This window comes from Hetaerina americana, unplaced genomic scaffold, assembly GCF_022747635.1.
Source record: "Hetaerina americana unplaced genomic scaffold, ioHetAmer1.1.p SCAF_42, whole genome shotgun sequence".
NCBI lineage: Eukaryota > Metazoa > Arthropoda > Insecta > Odonata > Calopterygidae > Hetaerina > Hetaerina americana.
The window spans coordinates 3416097-3432847 of record NW_027287008.1 but is presented as its reverse complement, the minus strand read 5'-3'; the positions used below and the strand labels follow the sequence as shown (position 1 = coordinate 3432847).

The window sequence follows — 16751 nt, the reverse complement described above, 5'->3', positions numbered from 1 at the left end:
TTGTATTATTAATATTTTAATGATGAATCCATTATCATGTCTAAATTATGAATATGTAAAAAGTTATCTGATACAATGAAAAAGTTAATGATGAACGTGGCACAAAAGTTTTAGAAACTTTCACTGTCAACTTTTAACAAAATTCGGCAATTGGAAAACGGTAAAGATAAAAAGTAAGTTTTTAAAAGTGGAGAGGAAATAATAATATAAAAGAACGTACAACTCATTCCTTTTCATTTTGTTCATTTATTTTATAATATTATAAAAGGGACTATGTACAAACTTCAAGAGGAATAGGAATATAAAACACAATAGTCTTTTATGTGCTATTCTTATAACTTGAAGTTCATCGCAGTTATTAAATGTACAGCTTCAAAATTTGGATTAGGTACCCTAAAAAAAAAACTTTTGACATATGCAATATTCCTGTGAAAGAAGGAAAAACATTGACAATGCTTTCCATGTGGCTACAGTTAAGATTGTTACATTCATAAATTCTATCACAGAATTTATATAAAAAAAAACCTTCTCCAATCTTGCAACCAAAAAGAAAATTGAGCAAAAAGATGAATATCAAATGATAATATCAAAGAGAAAAATGAGACCAAATGCCGGCAACAGTACATTCAGGTCAAAAATTGTAAAGTATAATTTCATTCTATTTACATTTTCAAATCAAAAAAATATAAAAATTAACTTAATTAACAGTTTTAAAAGGAAAATTTTTCCAGAATTTCTGAAAAAATATCCTTTATAAAAATCACAGTTTTCATGCAAGGAAAGTTACTATGCTGACATGGTTGTGCATCTATTGTGATTCAGATTTGCATCATAACACCTAATTGGGTGGCACAGAGTAATATCAAGTATATTGGGAAGTAGACGTACTTTCAATGCACAAGATCAATTACAGATGACAATGTGCCATAAGTGAATTTGGCAGTAGTTCTGAGGAACATCCCCCACCAGCAGGGCCCATAAATTACTTCATGTATGTGATGGTGGCAGAGCTCAAAAATGACATTTTGGGGAAATCATTTTTGTGGATGAAATAAATCATAGCCAACCCAACTTGTCCAACAGTGGCACTGATGCCATTTAAGTGACTATATAGTCTAAACACGGTGTTCTATTACAGAGTGTTGCAGATCTATTGTAGATATCTATTGCAGAAAATGGTGTTTATTTAATGAAAGAGTATTAAGTAGGTAACTAAAAAAACATGATTTTCAAGTTATACGACTAATGCATGCCTAGAATGAAAGGTACCATTGTTTTACCAAGTAAATTCATTAGCTAATAGATCTTGAAAATACCTAGAATCAATGGGATAACTGCTCTGAGATCATTTCTGGATACTTTAATTAAAGAAATGACCTCAAAGGTCAAAAGGATAAAAAAATATTTAAAATGGAAAAGAGGAGTGATTTGAACAGATAATAACCATGAGTGAGTGATTGTTCTGACAACCAACTGTAGTAGGCCACCAACCTCCATTGTTTAATACATTCTGCATGTAGTGTAATTCATGTAGTAAGTGAATCTTTTTTTTACTAATCTTCATAATTAAGTATTCATTGAAGTTTCATAGTAACCAAGTCAAATAGTAAAAATTGCACTTTTTCTTCAGATACCACAGAAATTTAATGATAACTGGGCCTACACAGACACATTTTGTTTTATAATGACATAAATTCTGTGCTTCAACCACCTCTGGTAACTCAGCCTTGGTTTTCCTAGTTAGCATTTCAACCAGTAGTCTTCCTTTGGATTTGAAACACATGTTCACATCAATCTTCAAGTGTAGAGAGCTGATATATTTTACATCCGGCTGTTGTTATTTCGGGAAAGTCCCATCTCTGGATCTCTCCAGCTCACAGAATTCCGCATGTTCTGTAATCTCACGGAGTTATTGTTGCTGTTGCTTCCAGGTGCTGAACCATTAGGTGCCCTTGGCCCGCCAGGAGCACTAACCACGCCATCACCTGCCCTGCTGTCCTCTTCAGAGCTACCATCAAAGGCTTGGTTTATCATGCCAATAGGACCTCCATTGCTTATGTCAAAAACATCTTTAATGCTTACACTGGTGGCAGTAGAGTGACGGTGACGAGGAACCCCTAAAGCTGCAAGGGTAAGAGAAGATAAGTACTGATAGTCCATTGGTTTAGATTACAATTTTGTAAATACACATGTATTCAATTGTTATCATACTAAGAATTTGTGATTTCCTCTAAGTAATTATGCTTCTGACAGATTTTTGACAAATATAACTGTCAGCATACAATAGACCATTTGATGATTTTGAAGAGGTAATAATGATTTTCAAAGTTGCAAAGTTTTCAATTTGAATTCAGTATAGAGCATGCTAATTTATTCTTCTTGGAATGCACATTATGTAATATGGTTTTCTTTCCCTAGGTACCAGTAGTATGGCTACTCAGATCATGTTTCATATGTCTCGATCAGTATTAAATGAAATCTTTTACTAGAGGGTTGTCTCTGTTAACCTGAGAGCCTTAGCCATGCTGCACATCACTGAGTGGAGTTCATAGTAGGTGAATATTATAGCTTTAGATTCAAGTGTTTTATTACTTTTTAATTTTGTGAACTTACATCTGGAAAAGTGTACTAAATTTGTGTTGCTACTTTGTTGTAAAGTGGCAAACACCATTTGTGTAAAAGTGTTGCCACTAAATTTTATTTAAAACTAGCAGGTAAGGTCGCTGTATTCAGATGAATATCTAACTCCCTGAATGTTTCAAAGAATGAAGATGAGAATTAAAGTATTCCCTTGTAGATTTATATGCAGTATCATATATATTTGTACAGCTTGGATTTTATAGCAAAAAATTGAACAACTATGATAGCTAAGTGAAGGATATCAAGTATGCATTATCAAGCAGAGGACTGCCAAACTGGAAAGCCATTTAGGTATGAAATGTGCATCCAAAGTCATGGTTTCTGTTCATATATCTATTGTATAAGAGGATTTTTTGAAGGACGATTTCAACTAAAAAAAAGGACTTCGAAAAAGAGTGACCATACATTTTTATAACATAATTTATCATGCAAATATTTAATTATTTTTAGCTAGATGCATAATTCCTGTATGATATATATACGCTATAAGTTTCAGTGATTAGACTCCAGTTTTGTTGAATTACCTTGATTTGCAAAATCATTGTTTGCCCCCAAAGTCTTCATCTGAGACTTTCTCCGCTCTGCAAGGACTGAGTTTCTCCTTACTTCCAGAGCCTTCATGGTTTCACGCCTCATTGATAAGCGGCTACCCAAAACAGGAGTGCCTAGTAATTCAATTATAATTTTGTATCTCAGTTTAGATAATAGATAATGATCTAAGCTTAAAATTCAAATAATTTTGAAAGCTCCTTGGGTATTCTCTAAAATGATTGTACATTAACTAATGTATGAAGAGGAAGGAATGATATCTTTTATTCAACTGCTTTACTTACAAATGGGTTCATTTGTTAAGTTTTTATCTTTGGCAGGACTAACATCAACTTAATCATCACATAAGGAAATAAAGGATTTCTGTTGTTATGAAATAGCGTTTGAATATTTTTGAATTTAAGTACAGCACCCAACCAAGGCCTGAGGTCTGAGCACCAAAGTGGCAATCAGTATGATTTGGTCCCTGATTCCTATCTTTCCAATGATTTTTTAGTACAATGCACATTCATTTTAATTACTTTTATTTGAAGTATTACCTGGCACTCCTCCTTCAGCTGACATAGCAAAGAATCGCTTCTTGAAAGCAACATCCAAAGTTCCAATAGCTGTTTGCTGTTTTTTCCTGTGACGCTCCAGATTGTGAATAGTTCTTCGACGGCCAACTTGATCAGGCCCACCAGAGGAATCACCTGACCCTCCTGACCCCCTAAGCACACCTGGCACAGCACCGCCCTTACCAGCCATAGCTGCTCCTATGTCATACTCTCCATCTATCCCTCGTAACTTTTGTAAGTTACGAGCTATTTCAATTCCATGTTTTAGAATTATTGCATCTGTAGAAACATCTTCAACCTTAAATGAAGACAAAATAGTTTTTAAAAGTTGAAACTTCACCATTGAGTTTAGAGGGTAAATTCCCATTGCTTCATGTTGCTGAAAGGTACAATCAACGTCTTAAATTTTTACCCAAACATAAAATGAATAACTACCAAATAATTTTAACATAGGGCTAAATACAGTTATTGGGATGATGTGCTACCCCACTAAATATATAATCTTTCAAGGTGCTAAAGAACTAATTAAGTAAAAAATTAAAATTAATTATATTAAAAATATTCAAGTCAGTACAATAATGCCCCATTAGAGTGAAATCCTAATTATTCCATTGTGAAAAGAATAATCAAAATACCCTTTAGCTTTATCTTAGACCTACTAAGTAATAGACCACAAGAATATGACATTCATTAATTTATAATATGAATAGTTAACAAGAAATATGCACCTAAATTATAATTTTAAAATCAGCATCACTCATTTTAATTAAAAGGAGACTAACAGCTCTTGAAACTTCTCATGCTGCTATATATTTAACATTGTATATAATTAAAGAAAAGGATGCCTTTTTGAAGATAATAATCAAGATAATCTTTACTTTAAATGTAAGGATACAAGACCATGCAGTAGCCAATATAATTTCACATAAAATAAAATAAACTGTACCTAAATCTTAACCCAAAATGTAGGCAAATGACATTAAAAAATCTGAACACATTCCTCGACAATGTGCACACATTACTGAAATTTCTTCAATTTGGCCAGGCTAGTTTTTGTTAGTCAACTGTATAATTGTGCCAATTGTGAGACACATTCAACTTCATCAAAATAAAAATCTTTTTGGTTATTTTTGTTTTATTTCTTAATAGAACATTTTACTTTATAGAAAGTAATCGATTTTTGACAAAAACCGTGAGAAATACACAAAAAGATTTTAGTTCTGTTTGAGATTTGAAAGGACCCATTTGAAAGGACCTCTTGGGTTCATACTGAAAAAACTTAGTACATACTGTGCCATTCCTCATTGCATCAATACCATCCCTCACCATGCTGTTCTTAATGGAAGCCTGCTATTACTCCCTTCTTTCCTGCCTATTCTTTCTTATCCTTCCGAATCATGATTGAATCTCTTATCTTTCAATGTTTGATGTCTTTTCCTTTTCGTTTTTGGCTGAAGTCCAATTTCAAACCCTATCTTTTCCAAAGCTGACCGATACCATGTAAAACTCGTAGATTCCTCGTACCAGAGGTGGACACTAATTTGGATGTTGATATTAGCGACTCCAAACTTTCTATACTCTGGGAGAATTTCTTTTAATTGGATGAAGAAGTTGTCAGATAATCATACAGGTAAAATAAATTTCCTTTGTCATCGTCAAGTACAGCTCTCACTTTGCATTATATGGAATTCCAACTGTTTCTTCAGAATTTTTTTACATGTTCATGACTTTCCTTTTATCCTCACAGCTAAGGGCATGATCACCTTGCCTTATTCTTCAGCTAAAATATCTCCCTTCTCATGCCATATCTCCAGATAGAATGTTCTTATCCTTCACATCAAATTAAGTAAATCAATTTGCTTTCCTGTTCACTGCTTGTGTATGCCCCCTATCTAAAACTGGTTCACACATTTACATTTGTCTTGAGTTAAATTTCCATTTGGAATATGTACCATTAAATTTCCATTTGGAAATCTTTGAATAATGTTCAGAGTTTGATGGCATATTATAATAATTTGATGCACCTAGAGACTGATAGTGTAACTGAAACTAGTATACTGAAAATCAAGAGGAAAGTGAAAAAGAAGAAGAAAGAATGAAAATAATGACAGAAATAGCCAGAAAATTTTCCATTGGTCCGATTTGTTAATAGCTTTAAATAATTAAAAAAAATATGCATACAAAACTATAGAAGACACAGCTTTACTAACTAAAACCTTATGTTTAATTGAATAATAATTATTATATAATTAAAATAAACGGTTAAACCTAGAGAGAAGAAAATGAAAACCCATGGCTAGTATTGTTATGAGAATACTGGAATAGTTAGATGGTATTGATTTTATATTATATAGTTTTACCAACTGAACAATAAATTATTACTATTGCTATTATTTATGGTGATATTAAGATGTCAATTATTTCAAATTCAAGTTGACTTACCCTTTTAGAGCAATAGCAGTTGAGCTCAGTGGAGGCAAGGATGTGTGATAGTGTTCCAAAGCGATGAAACAACATGGCGGTGAATTGAATTACCAGGATAAGGGCAAAGAAGAACACAAAAACCAATCCAATTGGCTCAAGTTGCAAATATTCTTTTGAGATCAGTACCTAAATAATTGTTAGAAAGGAAAAGAAAGAGTTACAGAAAATACAAGCAATTCAAATGTATATCATGTGAACTCAATAATGATTCATCATTAGATAATGGATAATTTCATGCAGAATATGCTGGTTTTAAAAAGTTTACTAATATTTTCATCTTTTCAAATCTAAATGAATTCATTATTTTGAGTTGAAACAAAAGATCTTATGTGAAAGAAGTGAAAAGACATCAAATTAACTGATAATACAAGTTAACAAATATTGGCATATATTAGGTGTGTATATTCAAACAAATATGCTTGGATGACACAAAAGCTACTGATTATCCAAGATGCATTTCATTATGTCCAAGTTGATAGAAATTAAATGCATGGAAATGTTTAAATCTCAACTCAGCCTTGAAATAATCATTTGTCACCATTGATGTATATATTTCTGCTTTTGCATTTTCAAATCAACATGGACTAATGGAGTTATTTTATTAATATGTATTTTGCATTCATTGATTGACACAGAGAAAATAAATTTGACCCTAACAATTATATTACTCCAATCACATTTTAAAGTATCAATATTTTTTTTGAAACTGGTAGCATACATATTGGAAAATCAGAATATTAATCACATATTGATATTTATATATATGGAAAAAAGAAAAGACAGTCATTAGTCAAAATAAAAAGATATTAAAACAGTTAGTACAAACAACAGTCACCACAATCATCATTTGAAGTTGCACCCTTAAACTTGCAAAGATTATACATATTAAACAAAATTGGGGTGTATGTACATGAATTAGATCATTTTGGGGATTTGTGGCATATCTAAGTACACACATATGCCTTTCACCTGAAATACATTGTGCTTTTTTATCAATTTGTAGAAAAAACAAAACCTCTAGACCTTATCAAAATTTAGCTGATTCATACATTAAACATGCATGCAGATTGTCAATTATTTCATCTAATTTGTAGTAGTAACATGGCTATAAATAAATTTTCAAATTTTTTCAATAGCAAAAAAATAAATAGGTAAATAAAATATATAACCACATGGAATGCATTACATTACATGATAACCTTAAAGAATAAAACCACATGCTTGACTTTAAAAAGTGAAAACAGACTTCTTCTAAAATTTGATAACTTAAATGGATTGAATTTAAAAAATATACTCCCTCTCTTAAATACTGAAAAAATATATCTGAAAAATACAATTTTTTTAAATCAGAAATCATCCAGAAAGTATCTACTTCATTTTTCTAGGAAAACACACATCCAAACAAATTCTAAAATATCAAAATCTCAAAAATCCCCAATAATGCTGGCTGCTCCAAAATATGGTTAGAAACATTTATTTACACAAAAGCTTAAAAACAGGTTTTGCAGGAGGTACAAAAGATTTTCCCAAAGAAGATTAAGATATATTCATATTAGTCCATAACAATAGGTGAGATGAGAAGTAAATTCTCTAGAGGAATCCAAAAGAAAATCACCAAGTTGCTCATATTAACAGTGACACAAAGGAGAGAAAATTGAGACAGACCAAAGTGGTTCTTTCACCTCAGGCCATTCTCATTATTCACAATCACCCAGAACTTCTTGCTTTATCCCAGCCTTATTTCTGTACTTTTATTACAACGCTTTACCTCTGCTGTCTCTTCAATATAGGTGATATTCGTCTTTACCCCAAGTGGCCAGTCAACATGTAAGGCATCCTTGTTAAGTTGCAGCAAGAACACGATTAGGATAAATAATGCATTGAACATGACGAAAGCAAATACAGACTTGTTCCTCAGTTCTATAAGATCAGTTGCTATCCTTGCCTGAAAAGAGAGGAAGCAGGGAAGGGATAGGGTAAAGAGGGAAGCAGCATTATAGTTTAGCATCTCCGTTGTATTGTACAGCTTTCATGATGCCTCTCTGGGACTATTCGCCGGGACCAGGACCCCTCACATCAAGCTTCATCTTCACTGAGAAAATGATGAATTTAAAGTCTCTCTGACAGTCTCATATTGAATGCAATTTGTTAAATTACAGTTAATTAAAAAATATATGGAGGACCACGAAACGGTAGCTGCAAAGTGATATTAAATTACCTTCATGCATTCAAATCAAGTTTCAGTGTACTTGAGAGACTACCCATGAGAAGAGTAAATTCAATATTTTCTGAATGAGAAGCTTGACTTTATTGGGCACACGATGACAGCCTATTTCAGAAGCGGAGGGAAATTGTGGATTAGGGAGCAGCAAGAAGGCGGCTGCTTGATTTGCACTCTTGGTCGACCCCATAAGGCCAGCTTTAAATATTGTAAAAGCTGACTGCCTTACCTCCTGGGATTCTTCAATATAGGTAATGTTAGTCTTCACTCCAAGGGGCCATTTGATATGCAGGAGATCCTTGTTCAGTTGCAGCAAGAACACAATCAGGACAAATAGGGCATTCATCATAAAAAAAGCAAAGACTGACTGATCCCGGAGCTCTTTCAAATGCGTAGCTATTCTGGCCTATAAGACAGGGGTGGGAGGTAAAAAAGCAGCAAGACATTCCGCAAGGTTTTAGAAAGAAAGTTATTCAGAAATAATTGAAAGATTAGGAAAGGAAATATTTAGAATGGGAAAAGACAAGTGGGTGGGAAAAGATAGTGATAGGAGGTAGAGTATATGACAAAATTTTAACAGGTATTCATTAAAAAGCAGGGAGGCAGATGGGAGGGGTGAAGAGAGGAAGAAACATTTTCATATTATTGATAATGTTAAAAATCCCAGGGTATTGAAAGTAATAAACCATTCTCTGTTTGGTGAATAGTTAAAGAAAATTGTGAAAATTGGTAGTAGTTATCAAGTATTCAACCAATGTTCATTATGCATGGAGATATTTAAGCTTTAATAGCGAAAAATTAGAGTAATTTAATATTTAGGGCATTCAATTGTAATGAACTGGTTCAGCTTTAATGCTTAAAAAATTACTATTTAAAAAGGAAAAGTAGGGTTTGAAATTCCCATTTATCTTCTCAAACTCATCATTATCTGTTTAAATAAAATTTAAAGTCTCATTCATTGAATCACTAGTTTCATTTCTGCAAGATGTTTGCATAGTTAAGTACCTATTAGATCAATGTGGGATTTATATCCAACATAGATGCATGCATCTACTTAGATCTTTTATTAAAATAAATATAATTACCAGAGGACATGGTGTTTTATAGTAATGCCTATTTCATTAACTTATAAATTTAACAAATTATTAACTTTTGATTGATAGTTGAGTCTTAAAGAAGAGACATTTTCAATATTATTGGATTCCTCTCAAATTTGAAAAATCTTCATAACAATTATTTATGAATATAATAATATTTACTTCTAGACACAGGGAAATAGGCACTCCAATTTAATGATATTTAAAATTTCTGACTGATTGATTTCACTATCTAAAATATTCTGAAAGGAAGAATTTAATCAAATACTTTTCTACCCAAATATGTATAAATCAACTTTTTTTGTATTTTTTACCACTTTACTCAATTATTTCTATGACGGAAATTTGATATATCCCAATGAAAATAAATGTACTTGAATGAGTTTATTTGAGTACCTATATGAATGGAATACTACAGCCTCTTTGTCATTTTTATTACTTTACAATTTGCTCCAAAACAAGTCAGGTCGTAGTAGGTGCATGCATTACACTACTTTCTGATGAGGTTTGCAATGTTCACTGGTACTAAATGATTTAGAGGAAATGAGATTAATAAGTATAAGCAAATCAAGAAGAAATTGAAATAAATATTACAGATTTCAGGAAATGAATGCCAGCTAAAAGAGATTTAATGTGACCTGAAGAAAACCTGTATTCTTTCCATGATTAATCAAAATAATATCTCTTTTATTTGTAATGAAAAACTTTTTGGGCACATGTACCTATGTTTTAACAGCCTGAATAATACAGAATGCTTTACAGTACATGTAGGTAAAGGTCAACATTAAAATTCATAATGAAAAACTCAAACCACTCCTGAAAGCATATTTACCATCATAAAATAAGGCACTCATTATGTAGTGCCTTTAAATAAACAGGACTCTAATACTAAACTCAATGATAACTATAATTTTTGGCTAAATGAAACTCCTTACAAAGTGCACAGTTGAGGGGCTATTTTAGGCACCGGATGCATCATAGACCAGAATGTAGTTAATTATTACCCACTATAGGTTGTAATGTTGGCTTCCAGTTGTCACCGTAAAATACTCAACCTGGATACATGCTTAATAATTGAATGAAAAGACATGTTTCATGACCACGAGGAATTTCCATTTTCTTGTTTTATATATATTCAAGTTTAAGGGATGCAGGTAGGAGTACAACATCATGCATGGTTATCTCTCTTCAGTCCCACATCACTTCATATTCTTAAATTTCATCTTCACTTTGCCTTTCCAATGCACTAATGATTTAGAATGAGATTAATGCAAAAATTTGCATTAATGCTAGAAGCCATATGCATCCATATAACAGGTACATAACTGTGCAGAAGTAATCTCTGCTTAGAAGAAGTGTTGCAATGTGCCTCCTTTATCATTAAAAGATTGTTCGCCGATGGCCATCCATTCTTCCCTGTCTTCCACTGATTTTCTTACATTCAGAGTACTCCTCTTCCTTAAACTCCTCTTTATTTAATTTATCCACTGGTCTTCCTCAAGGGACCTTTCCCTTTATTTTTACTTTCATTATGTTACTTAACAATCCATTATGCCTCAATATGTGACCAATGTATCTGTACATTTTCATTTAGTGCTCTATGTGGCTTTATTCTCATCTCTACTTAAATGTTTTTCATTTTATCTCTCAATTGATTTTCAGAGTCCATCTCTGAGGCTTCACATCAAAGTTTACCAATTTTCTGGCCCAGCAGTTCAATTATAAAGACAAGACACATCTACAAAAATAGTGGCTGCAAATATTTAAGGACATTCTCATTTTGATTAAAAAGTTTCTTTGTGTTATGAGAAATATTTACATGGAGAAAAAGACATGAGGTTTATCTGTCCTTTTTGAGCATAGTATCCAGTTGCCACTTGATTAGAAGACTCTTAATTTGAGCTCTTCTGCATTTTAGGAATAATTTTCTTTCTATGTTGTATTGCTTCTGACCTAAGGGAAAAAATTCAACTTGTTCCAACTTTTATTTCACAATATGAACTTCTTTTTTTCCATTGTGGGTTTCAAAGTTCTTCTTCAAGTCTATCAACATCACATATATAAGTTTATTAATCTATATTATTTTTATATACAAGCCTTATTAGGTAGAGTGTATAGCTTTCCTTATTCATCTATTCCACCTGGATCCAAATTGGCATTCAAACATGCTCTCTTATTTTCTTCTTTCCTCAGCTATTAATTTTTATCTATACTTAGTACACATTTTTGTGCTTTTTTCATGTTTATCTTTTTCTTACCTACAGCATGATCTTACCATAAAATTACTTGTGGTTAAAATTTATGAGTTCAATGTGGCTAACCGTTAGAATTATAAACTCTTATGAATTGACTATATTTTTACACATGTACTGAATGACTAGATATTAATGCAAACACCATACTTAAATTGGAATGAGTGAAAAATGAAACTTGTGCCTTTCATTTTTTCCTATGATGAACAATGAATGCACAGAAAACCCATTTAACAGTTTTAGGTGTCATAGAAAGAGAAAAGATAAGATGTACAAGAAATGGGTGAATGAAAGCATGGATGAGCGTGAGATAGAAACACACAGGTAAGAAGAGTATAAGTAGATGAGGATGAGTGTTTTCTGGGAAGGGAAAGACCATGAGCCTCCCTAATTAGTAAAACCTTTTACCTGATTGAAGAGACTATATTACTCTTAAAGGGGTCCATCAATTAAAAAACAAAGTATATCTGTTCAACATTATCCATAGTACCACATCTAATAATTGATTATTGCACTCATGTATGTATTTGCCTTGATATTAACAGCTTCTAGAAGCATTGACCATTAGTTAAATATGGGGTACCTATGCGCTTGGCTATGTATTTTTAAATTGCAGAGAAATGAGTAACTTTTCAAATTTGTCAAACTACCAAACATTGTAAATATCTCATTAAAGTTGAAATGTGAAGTTCTTTGCTAAACTATTTATGCTATTTGACGGTGACAGAAATGGTACAACATAAACTGACAATCGCTTGAGCACTGTACCTACCTAACTTTTTATAACTCAACTCAGTAAATCATATTATTCATTTTTACTTTATTATTTTATAATTTTAGGTATGATTGTTATTATTAGTGTAAAAATTTGTTCTATAAACCTAATACAAAAATATTATTTTCATGGCTATCACTGTGTGCATTTTGTTGGCAAAAACATGCTATCTTTTCAGTGAAAGTATTACATATGAGTTAATCTCTAATGTAGGTGACCAACATCTTGAATGATCTGACATCTAATTTAGAATAGGCTTATCGTAAAAAATATGATAGAATAATTTAATGTTTCATAATTTAATATATTTCCGGGAAAAATATTCAATTCCAACATTTTAACTCCTCAACTTTTATGTTGTGATCTGTAGGAGAAATTCTTACATTTTGGAAATGGGAGAGAGAGGTGAGAAATGAGAAGGATGAGTAAACGCCCATTTATTATATTTCGTTGAGTCCTAACATGCACCAACCCTTATCTATGAATAAATGAATCCAAATCATATGACTAACTATTATTTTTATGATGAACATTATCTCTGAGCATTCACTTTAGGTATTGGGTGAGGAATGTTTGATTAAACTTGATCCTAAATATGACCTTGGTATCCACAAGGAGAAATATTATTTTTTTATTTATTTCAGCTGTATTCCTTGAGTATGAATGATTTACTGCCATCATATTTGATGGCAAATTTTCAGCAACATTTATTTATTTATCATCTAATGGATTTACCATGATTTATCATATGATAATCATTTTATCCACATTAATAAAGTTTTAATCAATAGAAATTTAAATAATTCGGATAAAGAACATTTAAATAAACTCATTTGTCAACTACATTCTCAAAGTATAATTTTTTAATTTACCCACTGGTTAATTTGTGGCTTGATACAAACATTCACTTATGGGGCAGAAAATATGCTTCAGGCTAGACTCTTTATATGGAATATCAAATTACTTGGCATAGGTAGCTACATAAAAATATGATAGTCTTTTTTATTAGAGTTGAGTCTATTTCTGTTTGCAATTGAAGTGAATTCTTAGTACTGCAAATGAAAGAAAGTTGCCTTCATTAAAGTCATTCCTATTTATTTAATATTTTTAATAGGTGCCCTGTTGAAATATTTTTGGGAATACTACAACATTTAATTCAATTTAAAAATATTACTTCAACTTTCAAAATGATGAAGCTCCAGAGGGCATTAAAAACTTAGGTCTATGACTTAACCTAGATGTAGATATTTCAAATATTGACCCATGGTGGTCACTCTTCAAAAATATACACTGGCAGTTACAACTGAATTCAAATTATTTGATCATCTCAATCAAAATACTAGAAATATATTAATGAAATGTTTAACCAAAACTTTTATTTTGTGATCAATAACTGAGAAAAGTGTGAGAAATTATGAATCTAAAGTTTCAAATTAGAGTTCTCATTTTTATATTCAGAGACTCTAATGGGAATAGTTTAGGGGATTCTTCACTTCTAAGAAGTCCAAGAAAAGTTCAAGATGCTTTTCATACTCAATATAATATTTTCTTGCCATAAGAATTTTATGTAAAGTCTCTTATATATGAAGAATAGTCATGGGCAGAAGAGGGTATAGTGGGAAGACAGTACTTAATTTAGCTTATTATCTCAGCCATCTCTTCCTGCCCGCATTCAAGAATGGAGAGACTACCAACCTAAAATTACTGTCCAAAGGCATAATACCTGTATTCTTGAAATTCTTTAAATTGAATGTTATTTTCATATTACATGCGCACATTTATTCTTTATCTATAGCTAACAAAAGTTAATTTGTTTCAACCAAAGCCTGATCATATTCATTTGCACTACAAGGTAGTATTATACCTCTAAGCTAAATTTTCAAAGAAATAGGTATCTTTTATATGAATTTTATGAGAAATTAAATCATATGATTTTTCTTTGAATTTAAAAGAAATTGTACAAAGCTACATGTGTATGGTTGTGCAGGCCTAAATAATCAATTTAATAGGCAATTCCAAGGAAGCGCTTGTAACCCATATTGTAGGGGATGGGAAGATTTGTAGGTGTGAAAATTAAACAGTAAATTTTTTTTCCTCATGGAATGCTCATAAAGTTTTGAATAATTCTCAAAAATCTCTCATAGCCTAGCCAGAAGTATCTTGAGAATTTCTCAAACTTTTCTCAGAGATATTCTCATAATTTTAAGGGTAACACTTTTTCAACATGTTTGGATGAGAATTTGGAAGAAAAGTTCATATTTTCCACTACATTATCTCCTGCTTTTCTCTTAAAAACCTCACAAAAGACTATTTCAATAATATCTGTTAACTCATAATTAAACTTATTTTGAAAAGAAATTATGACATTATTATCATCATTATGAAAAAATATGCTGTTAAAATATAATTATGAATTGCAAATTTTATCAGGATAATATGTGGCAAAAAAGTTAATCTTATTGCATTTAAAATTAGGATAAGTATGTATCTTTTCAACATGAAATGAATAAAGTTATATCAAGATAAGCAAAGGGAAGTTGTAATACAATGTTGTGAAAATGAAACTAATAAATGACTAATTGATTAAATGAATTAAATAATTCAATGGGATTTCCTATTAATATTTTGTTTGGAAACAAACCTGTTCATCCTTGTTGGCATCGATTGGGAAGAGATATTTTTCAAGTAAATCTTTCCAAAACTGAATTTCAGTGCTTGATAGGTAATCAATAGCCCCCTTCTTCAGTTCTGGATCTTCAATCCAATATGGATTAACAAGATCGTCACGTTCATGCTTAGGCTCTGGAAAGAGAAAATTTATTCCATCAGTGTGATTAGTCAAATGTTATTAACCAGGATTCCTTTATATATTCCTATGCCAAACTAAGATACTACCAGAAAAAAATCTGGATACCTTCATATTCATAATTTAGTTAAAGTTATTCAGGTAATAAACCCTGCTCTTGGTTAAAGAGGGACCTTATAAAATTTTTCAAGGAGAAACATGCATTGAAAAACCAGGAGTAACTCTCATGTTAACATGCTGGACATAGGTACCTTTCTCAGATAAAGTTAGTGAATTAGTTAGTACTGCACGCAATGATCTATTAAAAATTGCACATTGAATATAAGGCAGAAAAATAGAAAAATGATGCTCTAACCAGAGAGTCTGCTAGTGGAGTCACTGTTGTCATTGTCAATGCTATTGTCATCACGTGAAGCCTCTTCTGTCAATGCTCCAAGATGGTGGTCAGAATTACCACTGCGGCTATTGGACCGCCTTCTTCCAGAAATGTGGCCATGAGGGTCGACAACACTGAATTTGAAATGGAAAATGATATTTATTTTATCAGTGTCATACATGTTTTAAGAAGATCATTATTTTACAAATTACTATGGTATTTTCAATATCCATACATATTAACCAAGATCAATTTTCAAGTAATGAAGCTTACCGCTCAATATTTTCCAGCCGTTTTCCTAATGTCTCTAGGGAATCAGCAATTCGTAGGAGCTGCTGCTTTTCTTCAGCTTTTTGATTGTCAGGATGAGTGCATAGCAACAACTTAAAGAGCCCAGCCAATGATATTTCAATTGATCCTTCCTCATCTCCGCCATTCCCTCCACCAACTGAGTTCAAGAATCCCAAAAGGGAGTTCTGTTTTGCCTTTTTCTTTGCTTCCTCTGCATCCTTTAATTCTTGTTCCATTTCCTGGATTTAAATAATCAATGTAAGCTTAAACTCATGTAAATATTTGGCATATCTATATCTATATCTATATATATATATATATATATATATATATATATATATATATATATATATATATATATATATATATATATATATATATATATATATATAGTAGTTATTTAGAGTGGTGCACTAGAGGAAAGCAATGGTTTGTAATAGATAAAAATGTGTGAAGTCTGAGATGGTTCATGTATCTTTTGTGAAATTCACTTTCATTTTGTTTCATCTACACACGGATATTAGTTTCCTTTCATTTTATGAAGGAACAGCCCAACTCAGTTAAACATCTTGTATTATTCAACTACAATAATTATTATTAGTACTCAAAATTTACCAGAGGTAGGTAACAAACAGCTTTTTGAAATAAATATTGCATCATCACGGAGGATTACCCCATCAATACTATTCCCATGATATTGATA

At 31.6% G+C, this 16751-nt stretch overlaps 1 protein-coding gene across 1 annotated transcript in view; it reads right to left on the bottom strand.

The window, feature by feature from the left end:
• Window positions 1-241: 241 nt before the first annotated feature.
• The window catches only part of kkv (hyaluronan synthase-like protein kkv), a 185444-nt gene continuing 168934 nt past the window's right edge, over window positions 242-16751 (bottom strand). Inside the window, exons 17-24 of the mRNA XM_071591172.1 lie at window positions 16031-16287; window positions 15737-15891; window positions 15217-15377; window positions 7999-8175; window positions 6189-6356; window positions 3729-4044; window positions 3165-3305; window positions 242-2123 (exon numbers count right to left, since the gene is read on the bottom strand). Of these exons, the coding sequence (XP_071447273.1) occupies window positions 1822-2123; window positions 3165-3305; window positions 3729-4044; window positions 6189-6356; window positions 7999-8175; window positions 15217-15377; window positions 15737-15891; window positions 16031-16287 (1677 nt within the window). The 3' untranslated portion in view covers window positions 242-1821. The remainder of the gene's footprint in view (window positions 2124-3164; window positions 3306-3728; window positions 4045-6188; window positions 6357-7998; window positions 8176-15216; window positions 15378-15736; window positions 15892-16030; window positions 16288-16751) is intronic.